This window comes from Sus scrofa, chromosome 5 (assembly GCF_054392235.1).
Source record: "Sus scrofa isolate SSC_HxYL_T2T_F1_AM1 chromosome 5, Sscrofa_HxYL_maternal_Yorkshire_Landrace_v2.0, whole genome shotgun sequence".
Classification (NCBI taxonomy): Eukaryota; Metazoa; Chordata; class Mammalia; order Artiodactyla; family Suidae; genus Sus; species Sus scrofa.
Window position 1 is genome coordinate 107473603 of NC_139387.1, and position 17164 is coordinate 107490766.

The 17164-nt window shown below is 37.3% G+C and overlaps 1 protein-coding gene across 50 annotated transcripts in view; it reads left to right on the plus strand.

Annotated features, from left to right (window-relative positions):
- PPFIA2 (PTPRF interacting protein alpha 2) overlaps positions 1–17164 on the plus strand; it is a 461887-nt gene that overhangs the window by 413509 nt on the left and 31214 nt on the right. For all 50 annotated transcript variants that reach the window (XM_021093032.2, XM_084957697.1, XM_021093042.2 and 47 more), the window contains one exon: positions 15138–15219. In XM_021093032.2, the coding sequence (XP_020948691.1) occupies positions 15138–15219 (82 nt within the window). The remainder of the gene's footprint in view (positions 1–15137; positions 15220–17164) is intronic.

Below are 17164 nucleotides of genomic sequence, written 5' to 3' on the forward strand. Positions count from 1 at the left end.
TGTAAAAAAAAATTTCCATATCAGAAGACTTTTTAATTCAAGCCTATATGTGTATGTATGTTACATTTTATGTACATATATACAAACATACAATTAAATGTCTTTAAAGATTCTACATAATTGAAATTTTAATTGGGGTCTGAACTGTGATATATTTGCTAAGCAAATGAATAAGAGAATTCTTGGAAGAATAAGGATTTCTTAACCTCTTTTAAAGTCTTAAATACTTTAGCAATTTGAATTCAATATTAACTTTAAAGAAACATTACCTCTGAAAAAGTGTGATGATGAACCATACTTGAAACTTCTGAACCATTTTCTTTCATTTGTAAGAATCACTAGATGTGTGCTTGGCTATTTTTATCTGTAGTGCCTCATCTGCCTTTATATATAAAGCAGTTTCTACCATCACCCCTGAGTGCTTTTATATCCACATAGATCAACCATTCACAACTTAAACTCATGGCTTTATTCCTTCCAGTGTCCTTCTCCGTCCAAGTCGGACACCTGTCATATTGTATATATCTTGTCATCACCTTAAATCATTCCTATTAAAAAAGTCCTAATTTTAGCATATCTTTCCTTCCTATCGCCTCCTTTTGGCTGGCTTTATCAACTTCTACTGTCCTCTTTTTAAAACTTCTATCCTTTCCCAGGGCATCAGCCTCCTTCTGTCCTCTTCTTTCTTGGATTCTGTGTCCATAATTTCACCACACTCAAAAAATACCATCTCTTCTCTTTCATTTGGTCACATCCACATCATAACTCCAGCTACCAGTGACTTTTCTTTCTCCACGTCTACATTTGGGCCCCTCTGTGCTGCTGGAGAAAGTAAACATAGAGGAATTTGGACCAGCTTCATTTGGAAACTCAGCACTGCCAAGTAACCCCCAAATTTTTCTCTCACCAAACTTCTTTCTACTCTGCAGCTTTTGCCAGAGACCTCCACTGTCCTCAGACCTGCATCTTCTGCGGATGCGTTCACATTCTACTTTGGAGGGAGGAAAAAAAAGACTCTATGAGTCCTCTGAATTATTTGCTTCCAAATTCACACTAACATTTGCCCCCACCCTGCTTTGTTACAAAAAACTAGGTTAATCTCTTTTTACCCAAGACTGTCTCTGCCCATTTTCCCAGTCATGTTGTGTCAATTTCCCACGTGTACTTAGAGCTTCAAATTCTGCTCTCTTCTCTCTTGTGGCCAGCAGCATTTAAACATTCTCAAGTTTCACCTATTAAAAGAAATCCTTTCTTCTTCCACTTTTCTGCTTCAATTACTACCCATTCACTCCTCAAGCTGATGTTAATAATTGATTTTAAAAATTTCTGAGTCATCAACTTGAACCTTAAGAGGCAACTATATTCTACCTATGAAGTTTGCCTAGTAAAGTGTTTCTCATATGAAGTTTCACATTCAGAGTTGACTAGTTTATAAACAGGAGAAGGCCCATTCATTTAGTAGGAGATCTAGAAGGTTAGTGATTCTTAAGCATTTAAGAATCCTATTTTGGAATGTAAGACATATGTTAGTTGATAATGTCTTCGTGTGTCTGGATGTATGCCGATGTTCCCAAGGAAAATATTAGGCCACTAATTGGATTGATCTTATTCATTAGAGGGCAACTTAAAACCAGTTTTTTTCTATGTTAATGAAAAATTGTTACTTGCCTATTATTTACAGTGAGCTTTAACTGAAGAACATTAACTCTTGACAAAATATCTCTTTATATTATCATAACCTTGACAATCTAGAGTAGAAAGAAAAGAAGATGTTATGTATTCCTGTAAATAACTGCATGCAGAAAAGAATATCAATTCTTATAAGAAGAAAAATCAGATACTTTATCCAGACCAAAAAAATTCTCCAAATATAAATCACCTATGATGTGAACGTATAATATATTATCACAAAATCTCTTAGAGTCACTTAGGACCATAGCTTTTGGTTCTTTGTAGAATATACTTTTCAAAAGTTATGTGCTAAAATACTTAACATTCTAAAGTTAAATAGCTGCCCAATATTCCTCTTAGATTAAGTGATGTGAAGGAGAAGAAAGTTCACAAAAACTATGAAAAGTCAGATAATGTATTCACATTGATAGATATATTAGAACTCTAAGTAATACCTTTTGAATGATACCTTTATATTTGTGTTTGCTGTTTATTTTCATAATTTCTCTTGTTTTAAGTTTCCTATTTTAAAAATGATAAATATGTGAGAAACATTAATAATCCACTGTGTACAGATTTAATCCACTTGTTTTACTGGAGAGCAATTCCTAGGTAGCTGATAGGCTGAGGAAAATTATTTTGTCCAATAACTGGCCCCAAATTCTTCTGGAAATTTTCATGAAGAGCTCAGGAATTGCCCTTTTTCATAACTCATCAAAGAGCTCACAGGTATGTCAACAGGAAAGCCATTTTAACCACCTAGAATTTATCTCTTTTGGATTCTAATTGTCTTTCTGTTTCATGTATGATGTAAGAAATCTGCCTTAAATTTCTTAGGATACTGTGATGCCGACTTGTATGGACAATTATGTTTTTGTTTATTTGAAAATTTAAAGAGCTTGCCACAGCTGTTCTGTAGCTAAGGTCAAAGAACATGCATTTCTTCAAAATGCCCGTTTGATAAAAGAATACACAGTTTCTCTGAATGAATGCGTTTGGAGGAGGCACGTGCAGGGTGTTCCATTGCACGTCCAGCTTTTCTTTATAATGATTGTGCAATAAAAAAGGGAACTCTCTAACTTGCCTAATTTCTTTTTTGTTATACTGAATATAGTTTATGAGCTGTAGTGAGAATTTTATTTTTCTAAGAATTGGTCTATTATGCTTGTAAAGAATATTTTAAATAATATTCTCATGGATTTTTTTTGAATTATTTAAATTCCATATTTTCCCAGTGCCTCTACTCTATCCAGGGAACAAGTGGGCGCCTTCAAACACAACATTTAAATCAATGTTTCTGTGATGATTTTCAGTAACATTCGTGAACCAATCTAGTTCATTTTCTCCCTCAGAGCAGCATTTGTAAACATCTGTCCAAATAAACAAATGTTTTTATTGAAAGACACCCTGTTGGTACAAGCTCAGCATTCATTTTGCCAATTCCGATAGAGGAGGGAGAATTAGTGTGTCAAGGGGAGAAGATAGAATTTATTACACCTCTCATGATCTGATTACCGGCATGGAATTATTATTGTTACAGCACTTGTTAGAATAATAAAATTATGGATGTGGAATGTGCAAACTTTGCCTGAAATTAAGTTCAGGAAATTGAACACCAAAACCGGCTAGTGATTTTTTTTTTTTTCCCCTTTTTAGGGCCACGCAGTGGCATATGGAGCTTCCCAGGCTAGAGGTCAAATCAGAGCTACAGCTGCCAGCCTACACCACAGCCACAGCAATGCCAGATCCAAGCCACGTCTGTGACCTACACCACAGCTCATGCCAAGCCAGATTTTTAACCCACTGAGCGAGGCTGGGGATCAAACCCACAACCTCATGGTTCCTAGTCGGATTCATTTCTGCTGCGCCACAACGGGAACTCCCCTGCTAGTAATTTTGACCAAACCATATATGTGAATTAGAATCCAGATATTTTGACCCTCGAACCAGTGCTTTCTTCAAGTTGCTGCCTCTCCAGGAGTCAGCTATATTTTTCTTGAGCTGTAACAGTAAGCTTATAAATCCGTATGAGAATCTGAGCCCCGCTTAGTTGAGCTCCTGCTTCTATTTGTAAATTAACCCAAGTGGCCTGAGGTAAGGAATGTTTTTAACAAGCTGCCTGACTTCCTCCTGGGATATACTAGAGGCTGGGAAAACACAGTCATGCGTGTTTCAGAGTGGCTCATTTTCAAGAGACAGACTTACTGGTCAACTATTAGAACTGCCCTCAGACTTGATGCTTTTGGACGCAGTGAGTATGTGTGTCATGGTGAAACTCAAAAAAAAAAAAAAAAAAAAAAAAAGACGCCATGTCTTCCTCGTATCTGAGCTTCCGCACATCTGAAATGACGCTCGTGTTTTGGTCCATGGCTTTCTCTGGATGGAAATGTATATCCATTAACGTTTGTGTGCTTTTTTTTTCCATCCATCCTTCTCCATCTCATGAAAAGCACATCGGGGTAAGTTGACTCACAGTGGCTGCTGAATGTGTTTATTTTCAGCACCATCCTCTTTTCTTTTATCTTTAGTATGTTTCTTTTCGGTTGTAACACAAGCTGCACTGCCTCTGACCTAAAATGAAAATGGTGAAGTGTATTCATTTCCTTACCGTAAAAGGAATCATTGGTTCAGAGAACTGTTCATATTCAAATTAATCACGTTGGCTTTTCAGGCGTTTCCATGCTGTTCAAGTTCAACCCTTATCAAAAGGCCATCCAGATGTCATTCCCCTGAGTTCCCCAGGGTCTCTCTGGGTGTGAGTGTGACATTCAGTGAGGCTTAAGTAATAGTTTGCAGGTCACTGAGTTACTTTTGACGGTGCCGCCTGGCTGCGACTGCCTGTGTATTTCCTAGTGCTCTGTGGTCTCCACCATCATTACACTTAAGAGACAAACTTCTTCGACAATTACTAGAACTGCACTTAGACGAAGAGGGCTAAAAGCTAGGTCTTTCCCAGTAGAATTGCTACTCTTAGGTACCCAAGTAATCCTTGATATTGCCTGAACCCTGTGGTTTTATGTGTTCTTGTCATTGTTTCCTGTATTACTAGTTAATTTTTAAGGCTTTAAAAAGATACATTACTCAGATTACTGTTTCAAATTTCAAATCCTGCTTTTCGAATGAAACTTAGAATATGTTATTTATTTCTAAATCCAGTGCGGCTTCAAAATACAATGAGGTATGCATAATATTATAAAATATTACCTTGATGTAAATGCTTCCATTGGTAACATGGTGAGTTATATAGCACTTTAGATGGGGAGAGGTACTGATTTTACATTTAAAGCAAAACATTTTGAGGGGTAAATAAAGTGACTCCAATGAGATGCATGATTCAGGAAGCTATGGAGAGGGTCACCAATTGTCTATATGGATATTTTATATACTAACACAAGGTCATGTGCTTTGTTCATTAGTATGTTTCTTTTATATTTTATAATGTAACTTTAAGTTATAATTATTTAACTACTACTAATTATTTAACAATGCAATATTTACTTCAGTTGGGATAATTTATGATACTAAGGAAAGTTCTAGTAAGGGTTATTGAAAATGCAAGGCGAGCTGTGGTTGGAATACTGTGCAACTCTGCTGACCAAATACAAGTTGGAAGATCTTAACTTTTTAAAAATAACCAATATTGAGACATTGGATTTTTAAGGCATTATTTTCATGTCATCATGTCATATTGGCCTCCTGCTTTCTAACAATTTTTCAGTTTCATGAGGAAAATAATGCCAAGAAATAAAACTTCATGCCCCTATCCCTTTTGAATGAAATACTGAAAAGTAATCATTTCATAATACATCAGTACTTATGAACTTTAAGAAACTGATATAATTACCTTAATTCTAAAATTCACTTTCTTGTCTTGCACATGCACATGCCCCTGGAATTTAAACATCTTAAAACCTCAAAATCTTAATGGCAAAAAAAGGAAGCTTAGGAGGTTAAAATGTCAGGAGAATTAGTACAAACATAGTAAAGATATGGGAAGATTTGGTGGAAAGAATATTGGATTAGGAATCAGCAGACACAACATTTAAGCCCAACTTTCCTAGGAGTTTGCCACATATTGTTGCTTGACAGGCTTATATTCTCTGTACTTTGTCATCTTAATACTCACGAGAGTATGAGAAAATACAGCATGAGAGGCACAGAAACTGTAAACTTTCTCAAACCTGAGTTAAAGAGGACTTAATATTACATGAAGCCCTTAAAGCAATCTAGTCTAAATGACATCCAAATAAACCTGAAAAATTACCATTGTTCCTCCATTAAGTCCCCACTGTACTATCAGGTGGGGACAGTGTCTTGCAAGAGTGAAGTTGCTTATTGGAAAGTTATACAAGCCCCTCTAGTTTTCAGTAATAGCATGACTAATTGTATTGTGTTGCTCCATCACATTTGTGTGTGCATGTGTATGTTTACACCTTTTTAATGGCTTTGAAACTGATTAAATTCAAAATAAAGTGAGGAGTGAAATTACATAAATCCCAATTCAAATTCACAAATAAATTAAATTGCTTTCCTGAGTCTGTGCAGTCCATTTCAAGTAGCTTGTGGGGTGGGGAGGGGAAAGTTTTCAACATGAATCACCTTTGGGTTTATGTAATCAAATAATTTCAATTCTAAGCAACCTAGTGTATGTTCTGATAATCTAAGTAAAACACTACTTAAATGCTCAGTGGACATTTATATGCACTGCATGTGAAAATGTGCCATAACAAGATACATAGACACACACAACCAAACACACACACTTGCAATTGCACACATGCAGACTCACAGTATGCTATGCTTTCAAAATCCAGTTGATTTTGTTAATGTCAGATTTGAAACTCTTAATTTTATGGAGCTAAAGGAGCTAAATATGTATATTAGGTAATCAATGTCTGAAGCAGTTGATTGGGACTTGTAATATATTTCTGTTTTGAATAATTATGTTAATTAAGACATACATTTTCAGCTTACAGATGTTTAAAAAAATTGATGTGGCACTATATTTTGTTCACATTTGCTGACCAGAAATTCAGTATCTTGAATATGCAATTTTGATTTTCATAGAATTGGTCAACAGATAGGGACTTCCAAATGATGGCATTATAGCCCATTGTCTGGTTGAAATTTGAGGAAATCATGTACTTTTTACCCTCCTGACATTGACGTTTATTGGTACCAGATACACTTTATAATTAATAATAGTGTGAAATCTAGTAAATTTACCATTAGTATTATGTAGGGAATATTTATTCTTAGAGCTATATCGTTCAAAAGTAGATTCAGTTGTCAAATTATTTTGACATATTTCACTCTTGGTTCTTACACAGCCGTATATTTATTTCTTCTGGTTATGTCAGTAAGTACTTGTATGTCATGGTACATAAATTAGCCCTAAGTATAAATTTTTCCACCAGAGCATTTCTTTCTTTTCTTTTCTTTTTTTTTTTTTTTTTTTTTTTTTTTTTTTTTTTTTGTCTTTTTGCCATTCTTGGGCCACTCCCGCCACTCCCACTTTGGCATATGGAGGTTCCCAGACTAGGGGTCGAATCAGAGCTATAGCCATCGACCTACACCAGAGCCACAGCAACGCAGGATCCAAGGCACATCTACAACCTACACCACAGCTCACTTAACCCACTGAGCAAGGCCAGGGATCGAACCTGCCACCTCATGGTTTCTAATCGGATTCATTAACCACTGAGCCACAGTGGGAACTCCGAGAATCAATTGAACTGAAGCAAATTACAACCAATTCAGTTTTTCCATTCTGATTATATAAATGGGGCTAACCCCCTTCCTCTGTTCAAGATGCAGAACCTCTGTTAAGTAGGGAATAGCAAGACAAGAACACTCATACCTCCTTTTTTTCCTCTTAAAAACTCATAGCTCCTTTTTTTCAACAAGACCTCTTGTTGAGGTCTGAAATGTGTGATAGTGAGAGGGTAGAGACTCTATCAGCCAGGAAGTCAAGTACCTGTATGCCGTAATATAAATAACCAACAAGAAGAGAAATAAAGGTGAGAGACTATCGATGCATTTACTTCTCACAAAGATGTGATTACTACTCTTCTCCTTTTACAGTTAGGAAAAGTTCAAAGAGGTTAACTATAGGATCATTAAAGGGGAGTATGGGGCTTAAGAGAGCTGACTCTGTGACTAGGTTGTTGGAGCTCAAATTCTGGCTCTGCACTACTGACTCTGTGCTCCAAGTGGCCCCTTTGTTCCCCAGTGTCCTCATCTGCAAATATGTATCAAAATGTATCTTATGGGGTTTTTGTGAAGATTAAATGAATCATACATATAAAGCCTTAAGGATACTGTGTCACACATAGCAAGTGATGAATTCATGCCACCTATTATTATCTGGGATCCAGACCTTAATTTGCCTATAGAAACTTTGATCTTTCAAACCATGATATTATATCTCAGAAGAATATGAAGTAGCTCAGATGTATAAGACAGCACATTAGATAAAGTTCTACTATAATACTCACTGTATTCGAGTGTAATAATTGTTTAATTATATTTAAATACAATTTTAAATTTTAAATGGTAAATATAGTTAGTCCTATAACTAGAGTATGAAGTAGTTATATATTTGCATGAAGAGAAAATTAATTCTGCCTGTGAAACTTCTTGGCATCTTAACAGGAAGGTTAAAGCATGACCTGTGTCAGAAAGATAAGTGTGAGTTTACCACAATTACGATGCAAGAAGGATGATCCAGGCAGAAGAAAAAGGCATATACAAAGTAGTGGAAGGTAGAATAGAATGAGGTATTTGGAAAATGCCAAGTATTTCAGTCCTGATTGAGCAGAAGAAGCTTGGAGATAGCCAGGGGCTATCACTAGGGTCTTTTTAGTTATCAAAGTTGATGTTTGTTTTCAGGGCAAGGGGGAGATTTTTAAGCAGGCAGCTCTTACAAAAACATCACTTGTGATGGAACAAGATGGAAGATAATACAAGAAAAAATGTGTGTGTGTGTGTGTGTGTGTATAATATATATGATCTGTGCCACTTTGTTGTATCGCAGAAATTGACAGGACAGTGGAAATCAGCTATAATTGTGTGTGTGTGTGTTTAGAAAGATCTTTCTGTAAGTTGGAACAAGAATGGGAGGTGAAGAATACCAAAGGAGAGGCAGACTCTGGGAGAACATTGCCATAATTTACAAACGGAGGTTTGAGGAAAAGCTTTGGTAATAGTTGAACAATTTACAAAATATTTTGTTAAAGAGGGCACTTTTATCCCTTTCTGTAGCCAATCTGTGAAGCTGCTAAAAACAAAACTCTTGCTTCTTTTTAAGATGCAATAAGTATTTGGATCTTAACAAAAACATAGACTACTTAAAAGTTGCCCTTGGATCAAGGATCCTGGATGGTTGTCAACGCTGAGAGTTTCATGGGTTACAAGATAGCAGTCTTTCAAAAGATATTCTTGGCTAGATAATGCAAAGAAAAATGCATGGTGCAGTAGAAGAGCAAACTCTCATCTCCAGGACTTTGAAGTCTTGGGTGGAAGATGAGGCCCATTCATTTGGTGTTCATCAGCCGTTTTTATGAGTGATGCTGACCTTATGATTTTCCAGAATTTGAATAATAAGTCATTGTGGACTTATTATCCCAGATAATCCCAGATAATCACAAAATGAAAGGAAGTGTTATGATTTAAGCAAACAGAAAATTTTCGATAGGAAGAAGAGAAAGAACTTATCAACTCTGGAAAATGATCCTTTCAAAGATGAATTACTTAGGTTCACATTATTTGCCAAAGTTAGTTTTCAGTTCTAGTTAGAAGTAAGGGAAGATGATTAGAAAGGATAACCACCACTAAACTGAGTTTAGTCTTTGTTATCCAGGTTGAGAAGTATGCTTTAAGCATTCGAGGAAACACTGGAGTGTTTTCAGAGGACAGTGCAATGATAAATAGCTCACGTTTATTGGTTGTTTCCTTTGTGCAAGTCATTGTTATAGTCACATTTCTTACTCACCTCTTAAACCAATCCTCTGAGGTAGGTACCATTATCGACTTCGTATTACAGATGAGGAAACTAAGGCACAAAAAAATAAAGTGGCTTGTCTATGGATGCACAGCTAAGAAGGGAGGGCACCAGGAATCCAGCCCAAGCATTCCGACCTCAGAGCCCAGTGTATTACCTGCTCTGCAGGTTTTTTTTTTTTTTTTTTTTTTTTTTCTTGGAAGTGTATTAAAAGGGTAAGAAAGTTGGACAGTGGGTTCAATTAAAAGACTGAGGAAAAAGAATGGTGGCGGTGAACATAGAAAGTAAAAGAAGATAAAATAGAAAATGTGAGTGGGAAATTGACAGGCATTAAGAGGAAAGTGACTGAAATAACCATCCTGAGTGACAGAGGAAATGGTACCATATGGTATTTAAACAGTCAAATCACAAAACGTGCAGTTCCAGAATAGCATCCTAGGCTAAGTGGTCTGAGAATAACGTCTCTTTTTATTGCCAGCAGTGAATCATCCACATTGGGAGAAATATGGAAAAGGAGACTTTATAACCCCAATTGTTTGTGAATTTTTGAGTTATGAATGAATTTCACTTCCCAGAGTTTTACATCTTACTGAATTTTTAACTCACAAGTTGTTGTCCCAAACTATAAAGGCACCAGCATAGGAACTTTGTATACCCTGAGACAAAGCAGTCATTAATTGGATTTTTTATAGACCACCTGTATGTCAGATTTTTGTCCTTATAATAAAAATAAAGCTGACCAAATCTCTGACTCAATAAAATGTTAAATGTATTCTAGCGAAAATTGCTTAGGACTAAGAGGCTTATAAAAATAAGTAGTAAATATTGCCCCTGGGGCCAGATTAGGATGGCTTCAGAGAAGACTTATTTTTGTTGTTTCTTGAAAATCAAGATAAAATGAATGGGATGACAAGACAGGAAGTCATGTGGATGTTGTTTAGTGTCTGTCCGTAGGTTAGAAGTGTGAACACACTCCATTGATGAGGTCAAACTGAAATAGTTGAAGAAAGACATAAAACCTGAAAATGAGGAGCCAGACCTATCCATCCAGATTGAATCTTTTAAGCAAAGTCAGACTTAATTAAATTAGTTTAGATTGGGACTTAGAAACTATAAGCCTGGCATATGCTCTTGATTTATTTATATTTTTTACGTACGCTCCATCTTTTATCTATAAGTCCTTGGGTCTGGACATTACTAGGGTTCCACAGTTTGTCCCTGTCTTCAGATCAGGCTCAGTAAATGCCAGCTGCCCTCCGCACATGTCTCTTTGAACTTAGAAATTACTCATATCTGAGTGTTCCTGTGTGTTGGGCTTTCTTAATGTGTCACGTTACATGGGGAGTAACCCAGTAACACCCCTATCAAGGGAGCCTAAAGCCTTGGGGGAAATCTAATGGCATTCCTTCCTGCAGACAGGAATGTGTTTGCTGAAAATATTCAATGACATGAACGATTTTTTTTTCTGATTCAATACGACCTTCCCTTGCCATTAGTATTTTTCTTTCTCCTTCTCTCTCTCTCTCTTTTTCTTTCTTTTTCTTTTTTCTTTTTTTTTTTTGAGTTTCCACAGAGGTAATGATAATCCTGTAGCTGAAACTTCTTCAAGAAGGAAGTGCAACTGAGGCCCTCTAAAAGCTGGTCTAAACCTTGAAATCAAAACAGGTGCCCATAACTATAAAAATGTGTGAATGAGTTTAACCATAAGGATGGTGAAGGAAGGAAGGAAGGGAGGAAGGAAGGAAGGAAGGAAGGGAGGGAGGGAGGAAGGAAAGAAAGAGAAGAAAGAAAGAAACAGAAAAAGAAAAAAGAAAAAAAGTATTTCTTCAGGTCTGAATAGAAAAACAGTAATTTAAGACTAAAGTTTGTACTGGGGAGAGTGATCACAGGATTTCTCTGTCACTTAAGCTTTGAAAAGTTTGAATCTAGGGTACAGAGAGAATTCATAAATTTCCACATATGCACTGGACAAACAGATAACACCAGTATATCCAAAACACGTGTTTGTGCCAAATCAGTATTTTATTTAGTATTTCCTAAATAGTTCAGGTCACTGTATCTCTGACAGTGACTTCAAACTATCTGATGAGAACAAGTATGCTTCCGTACAATCAGTGCTATACTTACTGTTAATAGTCTGTTCGGAAGTCATCATGTATTAAACTTAGGGACTTTCAGCAACCATTGCATTACACCTATTGCTCTGTTTTACTAACACTGTCTCTCTCCCAAGCCAGTATGTCAGATATATGTCTCATAAGTTGTGTGATGCAGCTTTTTTAGTAATTGAGAAGAATTAAGTGTAATATTGCTTTGAATATTTCAGGACATTTGATACCGCCCTGGGGTTAAGGAGAAGCGGGTCTGGCATTAACATCATATAGCACGCAGGTGTAGCGTAAAATCCAGCCATTACTCCTAATCTGGCCTGTTTTTTCACCATTTCAAGCCTGTCAACTCAAAGCCTGGCCAGCTGAGGACTGAAAGGGTAGAATCCACTGGTCTTGAGCTGTCTTGTCTTACTGTCTTTGCACACTCTCCCTCAAATGATTGTGCTCTGAATGTTTGTGATTTAAACATAACAAAGAAAGCAAAAACAAAACATTTCCAGGGGCCAAATTGTCCAGTGATTTCCCAAACCATTGCATGATAAATTTCTGTTCTGAAAAGGAATAGAACTATTTGAGCACACTAGATCACCTCTCAACCAGATTCTCAGCAGGAATCCCAAACCATATCAGACTCTTGGCATCATCTGGAATGGGGGCTCTTCTGACAAAGTGACTTTTTAAAAAAGACTAAAAAATACATTATAGGATGTATTCACTGAAATAGGAAGCAGTTAAAAAAGACTGAAAAATACATGATAGGATGTATTCACTGAAATAGGAAGCAGCTAAAAAACACTAAAAAATACATTATAGGATGTACTTCCTGAAATAAGCTGCAGCTAAATGTACATGTTCCACTTTCATGACTATTTACTGAGCTCCTCTTCCACGCCTGATCTTGTTCTAGATGCTCCAAGTGCACCTCTGAACAGAGCATGTATATAAAACAGTGGTCCTCCTCGGGCTTACTTCCCATTGTGAGATGACAGACTGAGGAATAAATGACACCATGTGTTAGAAGATAAGGGCCATTGAAGAAATAAGGCAAGGAGTGGGAATAAGGATTGTCTGCCTGGGGTTATAGGGAGAAGGGAAAGAGACCATCAGAGAGAAGGTGGCATTTGAGTAAATATTTAAGATAGGTGACGGAGTAAGGCATGTGAAGACAGAGAGGACAAGCATTCAAATAGGAGGAACAGCAGATGCAAAGTTTTATGACAGAAAAGGCCTGGGCTGTTTCCGGGTAACAACAAGGAAACTAGTGTTGCTGGTTGAGGTGGGAGTTGAGTCAGAGAGATGAGGAGGTCGGGTGGACTCCGACAGCTGCTTTAGTTTTTATTTTCAGGGATTAGTTGGAAATTGATGAGCAGAAAAGTTATATTCCCTGACTTAAGTTTTAACAGGATCACTCCAGCTTATATGGCACATTTTTTTTTAATTTGGAGACTAATCAGAATTTTCACAATTAAAATATTTCAACAACAGCTTCTGTACAACTCATGTAATTCACTTGTAAAAATTTTATGTGCTTCCTAGGTGTTAATGCATCTTGACCTGCCTTTCTGCCAAATGTAGCAAAAACCCCTTATGACTGTGTATTTGTTTCTTCCCCTGTGATGCTGTTCACCTGTCACCTGCGGAACCCTCCTTTCCCTACCGGATATAAAGTTAGAACTCTGAATGATGCTGCTCCTTTGGCTCTGTGGGGGCCAGCTCTACATTTTCTTGCACATATTCTGTGTTCAGTCCTGCTTCTACCCCTGCACCCTTAGTGTGTATCCTGCTTGGAATGTCATCCTTGTCTCCTTCCCACCAGCCTTTCAAGCCCCGTTGCTACAAAGGCTTCACTGATGTTTCCATTGCACTGCCCCTTTCAAAATCCTCACACTCAGAATCTGCATCATTGTGTTTTAGTATCTATTTGCGCATTGTACGATGTTTTTAGACAGTCTCATATGTTTGCTTTTCCTAACCAGAGATCTCCTAGAAAATTGGGTGCATGTCTATATTTTCACAGGTCTCGGCTCATAATAGGTGCTCAATAAGTGCCTGATACTTGGTTGTTTAACCCTTCAGTCCACGTCTGTCAAGATATCTGTCACAATGAGAGTAGGCTATTTGAATCTGGTTTTCAGTGAAAGAATGTCATTGGGAAGCCTGAGGGAATGGGTGAGAGTAGAGCAAGCCAGATGAGGGAGCCTCCTCTAGTTTTCAATTCAGATTCCAGTGTCACTGTTTACTTTTCCAGGTGCTTAATAGCTTACATGTGGAATTCACAAATGCTTCCTTACTATCCCGTTAAATGAAACAGCAGTTGATTTTTGTGTCTCTTTAGCTGCTATAACTTTAAGTTTTATTTTGCCTCCCTGTTTCTTTTTCACACTGCATTTTTTGGTAGCCATTGCAAATACTGACTTTTGTGTTAAAAGACATTTTTATTATATGTTTTAATGTAATAATGCATCACAGTAAGAAATTAATAGTGGAAGATAAATGCTTCATTTTGAAGTTCATATATAATGTTAATTATGGATTCCTAAGCATTAATATAGATAGATAGATAGATAGATAGATAGATAGATAGATAGAAAGAATGTGTGTAAGATCAGTGCATCTGAGAAACAGAATATACTTTCCAGTATATTCCTAACCAGATATATATCAATTTGAGTTTCAAAGAAAACACATACTTGTTATTTCAATAATGAATGATCTGAAATGGGTTTTGTAAATGGATGTCAAAGGTCAAAGGACAATGACTAAAGATGGATTTGTCCAGGCTCTTTATTTACGTCTTCCTTTTATCAGAAACAACCATTTGTTGCCATTGAGATGTTCTGCTTTCATTAAAACCAGTCATGACTATAAATGGAAATGTGTACAGCACCTGAATGGGGCTAAAATGACCAGCTTGATCTTCTGCTTCTATATACAGGCATTTTATCTGCTATTGAAATAACAAGGGAAAGCAGGCAAGGCAGATGGAAGAAACCTCATTTAGATCCTATAATACGTGCTTGAATATGCATATGTGGGCTATTCTCTTGTTTAAGGGATGCGACATTTGCTGATAATAAAATTCAGTTTCTTAGTCCATTAACATTTAATGTTTGAATTTTAGTGAGTAAGTGTTGGGGAAAATTATTTTTAGATGTCAATGTTTCATTTCTAATGAAAATCAATGAATGATTTGCATGTATTATTCAAAGGAAGAAGGAATTCTGTTATTTTGTGTTAACTCATAGAAAAGCTTATAAAGGATTATTGGGTTTTTAAAAAACATTGTTATTGAAAGTAATCACAGCCATCTTTTCCTGTATTACCTGACGAGTAATCTTTGCTATATACTTCAGGCATGAACTTCTAGAAGAAGCTCGGAGAAAGGGATTACCTTTCGCCCAGTGGGATGGGCCCACTGTGGTCGCATGGCTAGAGGTAAGAGAATGAAACCAGAAGGCTCTTAACACACTAACTGCTAATTTGATAGTATTTTTAGAGACAGGTTAAGACAGGTTCCTGACATTCTGGTTTTCCAATAGTCTGGAACAGCTCATGTAAGGATTATTTAGGGGCCCATGGGCGTGTTGTAATTTTACTCTGATGCTTTCATGTGATTGTGGTAGAAGGAAACAGGCAATAGGATAAAAGGAACTTTCAGTCAATTCCATCCTATTCATGTGTAGAGTAAATCAGAAGAAACAATTTTTGAGTGACACTTCCACTGTTGCCAGAAAGCGTCTGTCCCAGTCCGTCAGTCCAGGGACCTTCCTTATCAACAGGTTAATAGAGAAGAGCCATCTCCATATGTTTAATATGTCTGTGTTATTTAAGATGCCACGGCCATCTAATTGTAAGAGAACAATTCCTCTTCTCGTGGGATAATTCCTGACCTTAAACCTCTAAAGACCAGGGGCCAGTTAGAGTTAGACATTTGGGGTAATGCAGGAGACTGAATCCCTTGCTCCCTTCTGTGTTTAGACAGAATGTTTTAATGACACAAGAACTATATTCAGCATTTCCTGTACAACACAAGGGTCTGGAAAAGTGAAATAGTCCCTGAGCAGCACAGAGGGCAGCAGGAGCAGACCGGGAGAGTGACGGAAAGACAGAGCTGACCACAAAGGCTCCTTCACACCACTTATCAGTAGTTTTCACTGCCCCTTCCACTCAGTTCTCTAATGTGGGCTGTTGGCAGCTGCTGCAATACGCTGACGTCAAGGCAAAGAACAGTGCAGTCGCGCTCCGTATCCATGAGCGCCCCACTCGTGGATGCAGCCACATTCGGTCTGAGAAGAGACTGAATCTGAGGCTGAGGAGCTTGCTGATACTGAGGCCAACTGGAAGGGCCTTGCGCATCGGCAGCTTTGGGCATCAGGGCATTATGGAACTGATGCCCCAATGATACCAAGGCACTGATTTATGGACTTTTCTAATTACCTGGCAGAGGCACTTAGACCCTATTGTTTTAAAAGGTTTAAGATTATAAAATCATCCATCTTCATTATCAATCATATCTCATCCAGAGCTGATGAATTAATCAAAGAGGAAAATCAAAACCCATTTAAGTTTAAAAAAAAATAGTCTTCTACAGATAAATATATAAATATGGTTTGATTGTTTTCTTGGACTGAGTGAAAGAAACCCCTGTCTTGCTTTATGTATTTTCTCATATCAGTCAGGGAATTTTTAGCTTATTAGTGATCAGAGCTGCTACTTCTAAATAGGTCTTTACAATTACTATATTTTAAAAATCAATTATAAGTCAAAATGCTTAAGAAAATCCACCTCAAAATAGAGAGCAATTCTTTGTCCAGTTTGACACTAATAAAACGAGCTGCAGCTTGACAGAGAAGTTCGCTACTCTTTTGGCAAGTGATGAACAAATCCCTAATATAAAAATACAGATTTACTGTCATTAAGGTGCTACAAAATGACAGGCAGTGGACTTCATGCTGATTAAAACTATCCTGAGCACACAGAAATTGCTCATCATGTGCTCCCTAAAGTGACTCAAATTAGAAGATGGGATAAACCAGACGGATGAGCTGGGTGATCCAGTGACTGAGGGCTCCTCGCTCTCACCTCCTCGCATGCACCACCCACAAAGGCTGCTAGGTGGAAATGTCTGACGCTTCACATACCATCTATCAACCCCAAAGTCTTTTAAAAAGTCACAAGGTAATGGCGGCAAGAATTTGGGGACCATTAACCCATGGGGAAATCCAAATATCTTAGCAGAGAGGAAGGGAGAACAGGTGAAACTCATGAGGAGCCAGTGAAGGTATGTTGAGATGTTTCGTGTCTGTGAACAACTTGAGTTTATAACCTGTGAAGCCAAGTCCCACCTGCTGTCATATCGAGTCCTATCTGTCCGCAAGGC